This window comes from Mobula birostris, chromosome 8, assembly GCF_030028105.1.
Source record: "Mobula birostris isolate sMobBir1 chromosome 8, sMobBir1.hap1, whole genome shotgun sequence".
Classification (NCBI taxonomy): Eukaryota; Metazoa; Chordata; class Chondrichthyes; order Myliobatiformes; family Myliobatidae; genus Mobula; species Mobula birostris.
The window spans coordinates 115,290,112-115,303,112 of NC_092377.1; the positions used below are offsets into that span (position 1 = coordinate 115,290,112).

Below are 13,001 nucleotides of genomic sequence, written 5' to 3' on the forward strand. Positions count from 1 at the left end.
TCTCCCCCTCTCTCCACTTCTCTGTCTACTGACATCTTTTATAAACCATCCAATTCTCATTGCTATATTGATTATACCTTATCCAGCCCATTCACATGTCAAAAAATGCTATTTCCTTTTCTCAGTTCCTTCATCTCCAGGACTTCAACTCTTTCAAAGAATGGGGTTTCCCTTCCTCCATCATTGATGCTGCCCTCCATTTCCCAAACATTGGCATTCTCCCCATCGTCCTGCCACCTCAACAGGGATAGAGTTTCTCCTGTCCACCTACCACCCCATGAGCCTCCGCATCCAACACATCATTCTCTGCAGCTTCTGTTATCTTCAACAAGATCCCCACCACCACTCTCCACTTTCCATAGGGACTGCTCCTTCCATGATTCCTGTGCCCATCTGTCCCTCCCCACTAATCTTCCTCCTGGCACATATCTCTGTAAGTGTCAGAAATGCTACACCTGCCCATTCAGCTCCTCACTCCCTTCCATTTAGTGTCCCAAACAGTTGTTCAGGTGAGGCAGCACTTCACATGCGAATCTGTTGTGGTCATCAATTGTGTCTGGTGCTCCCAATGTGGCCTCTTCTACCTTGATGAGACCCGACATAATTGGGGGACCACTTTGTTGAGCACTTCCACACCATCTGCTAAAAGTGGAATCTCCTGGTAGCCAAGCATTTTAATCCGTCTCCCATTCCTGTTCCGACATGTCGGTCTATGGCCTCCACTTTTGGCACAATGAGACTACTAGCAGTAACACCTCATATTCCATTCAGATAGCCTGCAAACTGATGACATGAATTTCAATTTCTCCTTGTAATTTTTCCCACCCCATTCCCCACTCTGGCCTCACCTGCTCATCACCTCCTTCTTCCCTTTCTCCTATAGTCCACTCTCTTCTGTCAGATTCCTTCTTCTCCAGCCCTTTACCTTTCCCATTCACCTGACTTCACCTATCACCTTCTCTGTCCACATTTTTACTCTCTCATCTTCTCTCTTCCTTTCCATTCCTGACCTGCTGAGTTTCTCCAGTGTTTTGTGTGTGATGATATGCCTCTCTCTTGTTTATATGCTGTCTTTGACTTCCCTTGTCAGCCATGGTTACATCCTTTACTCTACAGTAGTATTGAGACATCTGACTTTAGCTTCTCCCTCTCAAATTGCAGGGTGAATTCTATCACATGATCACTGCCTACTAAGATCTCCTTGACTTTAAGCTCCCAAATCAAATCTGGTTCATTGCACAACACAATCCAGAATTGTTTCTCTCCTACTGCGCTCAACCACTCTGCTCTTAAAAAACCATCTCAGAATCAGAATAAGGTTTAATATCACCAGCATATGTCGTGAAATTTATTAATGCAATACATGATAAATATAGAAAGAAACAAAGTAAATCAATTACAGTGTGTATGTGTGTGTGGTGTGTGTGTGTATATATATATATATATATATATGTGTGTGTGTGTGTGTATATATATGTGTGTATATATATCTATATATATATATGTATGTGTGTGTGTGGTGTGTGTGTGTATATATATATATATATATATGTGTGTGTGTGTGTGTGTGTGTGGTGTGTATGTATATATATATATATATATATATATATATATATATATATGTGTGTGTGTGTGTGTGTGGTGTGTGTGTATATATATATATATGTGTGTGTGTGTGTGTGTGTGTGGTGTGTGTGTGTATATATATATGTGTGTGTGTGTGTGTGTATGTATATGTGTGTATATATATCTATATATATATATGAGAGAGAGAGAAGCTGAATGGGCAGGTGTAAATATACGTGTGTATATATAAGTCAAATTAAAAAGTGCAGAAACAGAAATATAAAAAAGTGAGGTGGTGTTCCTGGGTTCAATGTCCATTTAGGAATCGGATGGTAGAGGGGAAGAAGCTGTTCCTGAATTGCTGAGTGTGTGGCTTCAGGCTTCTGTCCCTCATAGACATTCTGCAAATTTCTTCTCAGGATCCAGTACCAACTTGATTTTCCCAATCTATCTGCGTACTGAAATCCCCCATGACCATCATAACATTGCCCTTTTTACATGCCTTTCCTATCTCCTATTGCAATTTGTACCCTACAGCCTGGCTACTGTTCGAAAGGCTGTATATTAGGGTCATTTTACCCTTGCAGTTCCTTAACTATACCCACAAAAGGATTCTACACCTTCCAATCCTATGTCACTTATTTCTAAAGATTTGATCTCAGTTTTTACAACATAGCCCCCCCCCCGCCCCCACACACACCCTCTGCCTACTTGCCTATCCTTTCAATATAATGTGTATCCTTGGATGTTAAGCTTGATCGTTCGGCCGCGACTCAATGACACCCACAACGTCATACCTGCCAATCTCTAACTGCACTGCAAGATGACCTACCCTATTCCATACACTGTGTGCATTCAAATTTAACACCTTCAGTCCTGTATCCAGTGGTTGCCTATTCTCTTCCCTCTCCTGACAATCACCCAGGTCCCTGCCTTCTGCAACACTGGGATGACTACTTCCCTGTAGCTCTGATCTATCACCTCCTCATTCTCCCGTATGAACTGATGGCCATCCACCTGCAGCTCCAGTTCCTTAACAGGTCTCTAAGGAGATGCAGCTTGATGCACTTCGTGCAGATCAGGGAGATGAGAGGTCCCACATCTCACACGAAGGACATAGCACTAGCCCTGTACCCATTCTCACCACACTCACTATGTACAAATAAACAAGAAGGAGGGAGAAAAAAAAACTTACTAGAAATACTTAGAGCTCTCCCGTTCTCACCCAAGTCTGTCCATTCCAATACTCTCCATTTCAACAATGGCCACTCCATGTTTTCTTTTAATTGGCCTTTGCCAAGTGCTTAATAGGTTAAAAGGAGACATGAGGGGTAAGTTTTTCCACACAGGGGTTTGTGAGTATATGGAAAGAACTCACAGGAAGTGGTTGAGGCAGGGATAATAGTATCATTTAAGAAGCACATGAAGTAGTAGGTCTTCAAGCGATATGGAACAAGCACAGGAAATTGGGTATGTGGGCACCATAGTTAGCACAGTTGCCAAAGGGCCTATGTATGACTATGATTTTAATGCCAGGATTCAATCCTGGTGATATATATTAATAACCAGATATGCAAGTTAAATACAACAAATCATTGACATTAAGGGTAAACAGCCTGGAGAACTAGGTAGGGAGAAACAGCAGGAATGTGGGATTGATAACTCTTTGATTTCATTACAGGGAAGCTACTCCTAATCTTGTTCAGCATGTTCATCAAATGGGTTCTTACACAAAAATAATAACAGAACATTTTTGATATTGCCACATTAGAAAAGACTCAGCACAAGCGTTTGAAGTTTTTAAAACAATTTTATTATCAATCAAACCAGAATCAACTAAACTGCATATGGTCCCTCCAAATAGGAAAGGCACAGTGAGCTCCTCAAGCAGACATTTTGTGCTGTTGGGACAAGTAAACTGTAAGGTTTAGTCTGCTCTTGTTTTCTTTTACTTCATGAGCCGGTGATCAACTGACCAAACTGCCAACAGACTACAGGCTAATGGTGGAAAAGGACAGTCAATGTTACTTTATATTTTTGGAAGTTATTACCTTTTATGTTCCACAAATTGCTCTCAGAAGTCATTGAAACGTGATTGAGCATCTTGCTCATGCAGGACAACTAAAAGCTTTAAATAAAACTATTGTTTGTAAAATATTTTACAACAACAGCACCTTTAATATGGAAAAATTCAGACTGTGTTCAGTCACGAGAACAACATTTTTGTGCACAGGAAACATTCAAGGAAATTGGACGAGGGAAGTATTTAAACAGCAAGGCAAGAGTTTTGCACTTGCGGTTCTGGGAAATGATTATGGCAGGAAAGGTGTGCTGATGAGGTACCAAAAAAAAACCCAAAAAAGGGTTAGAAATGTTGTTATTGTGACAGTCAGAAGATGTTGTCTGCCTTGTCAGGCTAAGCTGGTGGAAGTTGGAATTTAAGTCTGGCTGCCAGAGGCAGCGCCGGGGTCAAGAGGGCGCCGCAGAAAGCAACTTCATTCCATTGAGCAAAAAAGTGGAGTTTGTCTCCACTTCTTCAATGCCCTGCCCCAATCCACCATGAAAAAAGTGCAAAATGCTCGAAGAGTTGGAAATCTAAAATTGGTTAGCATGACAGTATTACAGCACCAGTGACCCAGGTTCAATTCCCACTGCTGCCTGTAAGGAGTTTATATGTTCTCCCCATGACTGCGTGGGTTTCCTCCGGGTGCTCTGGTTTCCTCCCACAGTCCAAAGCTGTACGGTTAGTAGGGTAATTGGTCACATGGTTGTAACTGGACAGCAGAGGCTATGTTGGACTCAAAGGGTATGTGACCGCATTGTATCTCTAAACTAATTTTTAAAAAGTGAAGAGGTTGAAAATGCACAGCAAGTCAAGAAGTGTCAACAAGAGTTAATATTTCACTTGCTGACCTTAATTTTAATGGTTTCTCTCTCCATTGATGCTGCCACACTTGCTGAGTGCTTACAGAACTTCTATTCCAGTATGATTTCTGGCAGCTGTAATATCTTGCAATTGTCCCATGTTTATGTAACTCATAGCATCACATTTATATTTCAATTTTAAATGAATTTTCTCATTTTAAACACCAAAATTCTTTTAAAAGCTATAAATAAGGCTGGTATCACATCATTCTGGGAAGTTCAGAAGAATGAGGAAGGATCTCATTGAAACCTATCAAATATTGAAAAGCCTAGGTACAGCGGATATGGAGAGGATGTTCCCTATCATGGGGGCCTAGGAGCAGAGGGCACAGCCTCAGAATCGAGAGGCATCCCTTTACAGCAGAGATGAGGAGGAATTTCTTTAGCCAGAGAGTGGTGAATCTATGGAACTCATTGCCACAGACGGCTTTGAAGTCAAAGTCATTGGGTATATTTGATGCGGAGGTTCATAGGTTGTTGATTAGTCAGGACATCAAAGGTTACAGGGAGAAGGCAAGAGAATGGGGTTCAGAGGGAAAATAAATCAGCCATGATGGGCTGAGTGCCCTAATTCTACTCCTATGCGTTATGATCTTATGTGCAAAAATCACAGTGTTAACGTGCATAATAATTCATCCTTTACAAGGATGTTACCTGGATTGGGGAGCATGCCTTATGAAAACAGGTTGAGTGTGAACTCGGCCTTTTCTCTTTGGAGTGACGGAGGATGAGAGGTGACCTGACAGAGGTGGACAAGATAATGAGAGGCATTGATCATGTGGATAGTCAGAGGCTTTTTCCCGGAGTTGAAATGGCTAGCACAAGAGGACACAGGTTTAAGGTGCTGGGGAGTAGGTACAGAGGAGATGTCAGGGGTAAGTTTTTTACGCAGAAAGTGGTGAGTGCGTGGAATAGGCTGCTGGCAACGGTGGTGGAGGCAGATATGATAGGGTCTTTTAAGATACTTTTGGATAGGTATATGTTCAGAAAAATAGAAGGCTATGGGTAAGTCTGGTAATTTCTAAGGTAGGGGCATGTTCGGTCCAACTTTGTGGGCCAAAGGGCCTGTATTGTGCTGTATGTTTTCTATGTTTCATCCCCTTCACTTTTGATTCCTTTGCTAAATTTGATGCAGGTGGGCAGAGGATGAATTTAATTTTCCTTTATTGTACATGTTTTATCTCTGATCTTTTGGTCTGTGTGTTGAAGGTGTGGAACAGCTTATTGGAGCATTTCAGTCAAAATACTATTGTGCTGAGTTAGGTCAGAGAGAGAGAAGTCTTTTTCCATTAGCAGCTGATTTAAGGAACTGTGTGGGGACAAAGCGATAAGAGGAGAGAAGAAAGCTTTATGCAGAGCTATTTGTTGTGCTGTTTTCCCCAACAAGGCAGGTTAAAGTACTCAGAGTCTTCAAAGGGAAATTTGAATTCAACAAAGACCCTGGAGAGGGAGGATAATTTACAGAGTTATGGAATAAGGATGAGATGACTGGACTGCTTTATAAGTGTCAGCATGGACTTATCAGGCTGAATGGTCTTAACCTGTGCAGAACTGAATCTATGCCCAAACATCATGCGGGCAGCATACAGGGCTTTTGCTACACATACATTGTGTGGTTTCGTTTCTTTCCTGGCTTCCCCAGTCGCTCCCCTACCTGGAACAAGCCTGTGACTCAGTGTGCAGAGTTCTTAGCCTGATATGTTGACTGTCCATTTCCTTCTGTAGATACTGAGTTCCCCCAGTACTTTTTGTGCGTTGATGCAGGTCTCCAGCATACGCAGACTCTCTCCTGCCTCTTTTGTGCAGCTTCTGCTTCGACTAGCAGTAGGTGAGCCAAAACTCATTGTTTTGGCACTTTCATGGAGCTGAAAATACCCCATCTGTAGCACCCAAAGTAACACACGCAGCAAAGTTAGAGGTCGACTGCATCATTTTCCACTTTAACGATGATGTTTCCGAATACGTAAGTGGAGGACTGCTTCTCGCCAAAAGTCTGAGAGGGCAGAACCATGTGGTCAGCCTCTGGGGGAAGTGGAGGAACCTTCAGGTAGTGTTTGGGCAAAGGCTCACCCTGCTGTTTGTCACTGCACTCCAGTGCCCTGCCACAGGGCATGAAGACCAGCGAGGCAGCGGAGGCCGCCGGGCCGAACGCAAGCAGCTCTTCTAAGGGCTGGTCGGCTGCGCTGTGGGGCAGCGAGCTGATGGAGAAGACGGAACAGGAATGGGCCTGGAGCCCTGGCTGTTGGGGACTCAGCCGGCCGACGCCGCTCACGTTGGAGCTGCTTCTGGCTGGGCCGCCTGGCGGCTTAACATGCCGCAAGAAGCCGGCGAGTCCGGCTCCACCGCCACTGGTTGCCGCTGCCCTCCCACCCTCCTCCCGCTGCGGCCTCTGCCCGAAGCCCACCTTGGCCTCCAGCCGCCGCTGCCAGTGGTGCAGCGCCTTGCGGAACCGTTTGCTGAGGAGCGCATACAACAGCGGGTTGATGTCCGAGTTGAGAAGGGCCAGCCAGTGGGCTGCTGTCACCAAGCCGGACGGCACACTAGAGACCCGCCGGCCACCCGCCACCGCCGCCTCGACTGCCTGCACCAGCCCTACCACCTCGTAGGGCATCCAGCAGCAGAAGAAGGCGAAGATGACCAGGAAGAGGCGGAAAGTGCCGCGGTGCTCGCGGCCCGGGCAGCCGCCACCACCAGCATACTTGCAGAAGATGTCTGGCGCCCATCTCTGCAAACCGGGGTGACGGCAGCCATGCTGCACTTCTCCGCAACCGTGCTGGGTCACGATTGGGGAGTTGAGGCTGGAGATGAGGTGAGAGAAGGTGGGCATATTGGAAGTGGGGCCTCCATCATCAGCTGGCACCAGTGACCGCTGCTGCAGCTGGTTCTCGATGTCATGGATACGCTTGGCATGGCCCCGAGCCACCCGCACAATGCGTGCGTAGCAGAAGATCATGACAGCGGCCGGCAGCAGGAAGGAGATGATGGCCATGAAGCCCGCGTAACTCAGACTGTTGCCCCACGCCACCGAGCAGCTGTGGATGGCTGGCGAGTAACCGAAGCGACCCCAGCCCAGCAGTGGAGGGCAGCTGCTGAGCGCCGACTGCAGCCAGATCCACACCACCGTAGCGGCCGTGCGGCGCACAGTACTCCGCGAGTTGTACTGCAGGCAGTCGATGATGGCGTGGTAGCGGTCCAGAGCAATGGCGGCCAGGGTCAGCACCGATGCCGTACAATAAACTGACGAGGTGTAGCCCACGTAGAGGCATAGGTTCTGCAGCCGGACAGAAACAAAACAAGGGGAGAGTGACTGTCACAGCAGTGGAGACACGGACGCAGATCACATATGCCGGCACTAGATACACATACATCCACAGGACAATAACCTCTGCTCTGCCCCTACACAAACACACAGACACACACAGACACACACACACACACAGACACACACGCACACACACACACACACACACACACGTGCACACACAGATGCACATACACAGACACACTCACACACACCAGCACCAGTCAGGCACTCTGACGGGATCATAATCCCCCTTCAACTTTCACACAGGACAACCATGGGACAATCCCCCATGGTACTACAGAGGTACAGGACAATACCCTCTGTCTTCCACACACACAGTGACATACAGACACCAATAGGACCATCCCCACCCACACACTGTCAGTGAGATGCAGACACACCAATGGGACTGTTCCCACCCACACACTCCATCACTGAGATACAGACATACCAATGGGACTGTCCCCACACACACACCCACCATCAGTGAGATACAGACACGCCACTGGGACTGTCGCCACCCACACACTCCATCAGTGAGATCCAGATACAACACTGGGACTATCCCAACACACAAACACCATCAGTGAGACACCGACACACCAATGGGACTATCACCACCCACACACGCATTCACTGAAATACAGACACACCAATGGGACTGTCCCCACCCACACAAACCGTCACTGAGATAAAGACACACGAATGGGACCCTCCCCACCCACACAGTCCGTGAGATACAGACACACCAATGGGACTGTCCCCACACACACAGTCAGTGAGGTACAGGCACACGAATGGGACTATCCCCACCTACACACACCGTCACTGAGATACAGACACACCAATGGGACTGTCCCAACCCACACACACCATCACTGAGATACAGACACACCAATGAGATCGTCCCCACACACTTCACACCGTCAGTGCGATACAGACACACCAATGGAACTGTCACCACCCACACACACAGTCAATGGGATACAGACACACCAGTGGGACTATCCCCACCCACACACACTGTCATTGAGATACAGACACACCAATGGAACTGTCACCACCCACACACACAGTCAGTGAGATACAGACACACCAGTGGGACTGTCCCCACCCACACACCGTCACTCAGATACAGACACACCAATGGGACTGTCCCCACTCACACACACCATCAGTGAGATACAGACACACCAATGGAACTGTTCCCAAACACACACACCATCACTGAGATTACAGGCACACCAGTGGGTCTATCCCCATCCACACTCACTGTCAGTGAGATACAGACACACCAATGCGACTGTCCCCACCCACAAACACCGTCACTGAGATACACACACACGAATAGGACTGTCCCCAGCCACACACACCGTCACTCTGATACAAACACACCAACGGGACTATCCCCACCCACACACACTGACACTGAGATACAGACACACCAATGGGACTATCCCCACCCACACACACTGTCAATGAGAATACAGACAGACCACAGGGACCGTCCCCCCCAGACACACAGATACTGAGATACAGACACTCCAATAGGACTATCCCAATGTACGCACACCGTCACTGTGATTCAGACACACCAATAGGACTATCCCCACCAACACACATCCTCAGTGAGACACAGACATATTGACAGGACTATCCACACATACACACACCATCACTGAGAATTCAGACACACAAATAGGACTGTCCCCACCCACACACACTGCGAGTGAGACACAGACACACCCATGGGACTGTCCCCACCCACACACACCATCACTGAGATACAGACACACAAACAGGACCATCCCCACCAACAAACACCGTCAGTGAGATACAGACATTCCAATGGGACTGTCCCGACCCACACACACCATCACTGAGATAACAGACATACCAATTTTGACTGTTCCCAACCACAAACACCATCACAAAGACTACAGACAGACAAATGGGATTGTCCCCACCCAGACACACTATCACTGAGGTACAGACACACCAATGGGACTGTCCCCACTGCCGCTGAGATACAGACACACGAATAGGACTATCCCCACCAACACACACCATCACTGAGATACAGACACACCAATGGGAGTGTCCTCACCCACACAAACCATCACTGGTTACAGACACAGCAATGGGACTGTCCCTACCCACACACACCATCACTGAGATACAGACACACCAATGGGACCATCCCCACGCACTCTGTCGCTGTGATTCAGGAACACCAATGGGAGTATCCCCACCCACACACACCATCACTGTGATAGTCATAGTAGTCATAGTCATACTTTATTGATCCCAGGGGAAATTGGTTTTCGTTACAGTTGGACCATAAATAATTAAATAGTAATAAAACCATAAATCGTTAAATAGTAATATGTTTACTTATGCCAGGAAATAAATCCAGGACCAGCCCATTGGCTCAGGGTGTCTGACCCTCCAAGGGAGGAGTTGTAAAGTTTGATGGCCACAGGCAGGAATGATTTCCTATGACACTCTGTGTTGCATCTCGGTGGAATGAGTCTCTGGCTGAATGTACTCCCGTGCCCAACTAGTACATTATGTAGTGGATGGGAGACATTGTCCAAGATGGCATGCAACTTGGACAGCATCCTCTTTTCAGACACCACCGACAGAGAGTCCAGTTCCATCCCCACAACATCACTGGCCTTACAAATGAGTTTGTTGATTCTGTTGGTGTCTGCTACCCTCAGCCTGCTGCCCCAGCACACAACAGCAAACATGATCGCACTGGCCACCACAGACTCGTAGAACATCCTCAGCATCATCCGGCAGATGTTGAAGGACCTCAATCTCCTCAGGAAATAGAGACGGCTCTGACCCTTCTTGTAGACAGCCTCAGTGTTCTTTGACCAGTCCAGTTTATTGTCAATTCGTATCCCCAGGTATTTGTAATCCTCCACCATGTCCACACTGACCTCCTGGATGGAAGCTATCCCCAGCCACACACACTGTCAGTGAGAATACAGACAGACCACTGGGACTGCCCCCCCATACACACAGAAACTGAGATACAGACACTCCAATAGGGCTATCCACATACCGTCACTGAGACTACGGACACACAAATGTGACAGGACCCATCCAGACACACCATCACTGAGATTACAGACACAGCAATGGGACTATCCCCACCCACACAAATCATCACTGTGATTCAGGAACACCAATGGGACTATCCCCACCAACACACACCCTCAGTGAAACACAAACACATCGCCAGGACTATCCACACGTACACACACCGTCACTGAGAATACAGCCACACAAATGGGACTGTCCCCACCCACACAATGTGAGTGAGACACAGACACACCCATGGGACTGTCCCCACCCACACACATCATCAGTGAGATACACACACACCAATAGGACTGTCCCCACCCACACACACTGTCACTAAGATACAGACACACCCATGGGACTATTCCCAACCACATACACCATTACTGAGATACAGACACAGATATGGGACTGTCCCCACCCACACACACCATCAGTGAGAAACAGACACCCAATGAGACTGACCCCACGAGTACACACAGCGTCACTGAGATACAGACAGACTAATGGGACCATCGCCACCCACAAACACCATCACTGAGATACAAACCAATGGGACTGTCTGCATGAGCACACACCATCACTGAGTTTACAGACTCACCAGTGGGACTGTCCCCACCCATACACACCGTCAGTGAGATACAGACACACCAAAGGGAATGTCCCCACGCACATACACCCCCAGTGTGACACAAACACACTGACAGGACTATCCACACGTATACACACTGTCACTGAGAATACAGACACACGAATGGTACTGTCCCCACCCAGACACACTTTCACTGAGATTACAGACACACAAATGGGACTGTCCCCACGCACACACACTGACAGGACTATCCACACGTATACACACTGTCACTGAGAATACAGACACACGAATGGTACTGTCCCCACCCAGACACACTTTCACTGAGATTACAGACACACAAATGGGACTGTCCCCACGCACACACACCATCAGTGAGATACAGATGCACCATAGGGACCGTCCCCAACCACACACAAGATTACTGAGATACAGACACACCAATAGGACTATCCCTATCCACAAATACTGAAAATGAGACATGGACACTCCAGTGGGACTGTTCCCAACCGTCACTGAGATACAAACAGATCAATAGGACTGTTCCCAACCCCACACATACTATCACTGAGATACAGACACACCAATGGAAGAGTCCCCACCCACAAACACTGTCACTGAGATACAGACACACCAATGGGAATATCCGCACTAACACACCCTCAGTGAGACACAAACACACCGACAGAACTATCTAAACGTACACACACCGTCACTGAGACTCAGTGCTCAAAGCTTGTGGCTCTCAGCTATGTGGAGTACTTCGCCATGTCTTCAACTTGAGCCTGAGGCTCCGGAGGGTTCCTGTGCTGTGGAAGGCGTCCTGCCTCGTCCCTGTGCCGAAGACGCCGCGCCCCAGCGGCCTCAATGACTACAGACCGGTGGCATTGACCTCCCACATCATGAAGACCCTGGAGAGACTTGTTCTGGAGCTGCTCCGGCCTATGGTCAGGCCACACTTAGATCCCCTCCAGTTCACCTACCAGCCCCAACTAGGAATTGAGGATGCTATCATCTACCTGCTGAACCGTGTCTACGCCCACCTGGACAAGCCATCGAGCACTGTGACGGTCATATTTTTTGACTTCTCCAGTGCGTTCAACACCATCTGCCCTGCTCTGCTGGGGGAAGAGCTGACAGCGATGCAGGTGGATACTTTCCTGGTGTCATAGATTCCTGATTACATGACTGGCAGACCACAGTATGTGTGCTTGCAATACTGTGTGTCCGACAGAGTGATCAGCAGCACGGGGGCTCCATAGGGGACTGTCTTGTCTCCCTTTGTCTTCACCATTTACACCTTGGACTTCAACTACTGCACAGAGTCTTGTCATCTTCAGAAGTTTTCTGATGACTCTGCCATAGTTGGATGCATCAGCAGGGGAGATGAGGCTGAGTACAGGGCCACGGTAGGAAACTTTGTCACATAGTGTGAGCAGAATTATCTGCAGCTTAATGTGAAAAAGACTAAGGAGCTGGTGGTAGAGCTGAGGAGAGCTAAGGTACCTGTGCGCCTGTTTC

General features: G+C 47.7%; 1 protein-coding gene across 1 annotated transcript in view; it reads right to left on the reverse strand.

The window, feature by feature from the left end:
- Positions 1–6,403: 6,403 nt before the first annotated feature.
- LOC140202042 (5-hydroxytryptamine receptor 1D) overlaps positions 6,404–13,001 on the reverse strand; it is a 177,620-nt gene continuing 171,022 nt past the window's right edge. The window contains exon 3 of the mRNA XM_072266901.1: positions 6,404–7,762. Within this exon, the coding sequence (XP_072123002.1) occupies positions 6,404–7,762 (1,359 nt within the window). The remainder of the gene's footprint in view (positions 7,763–13,001) is intronic.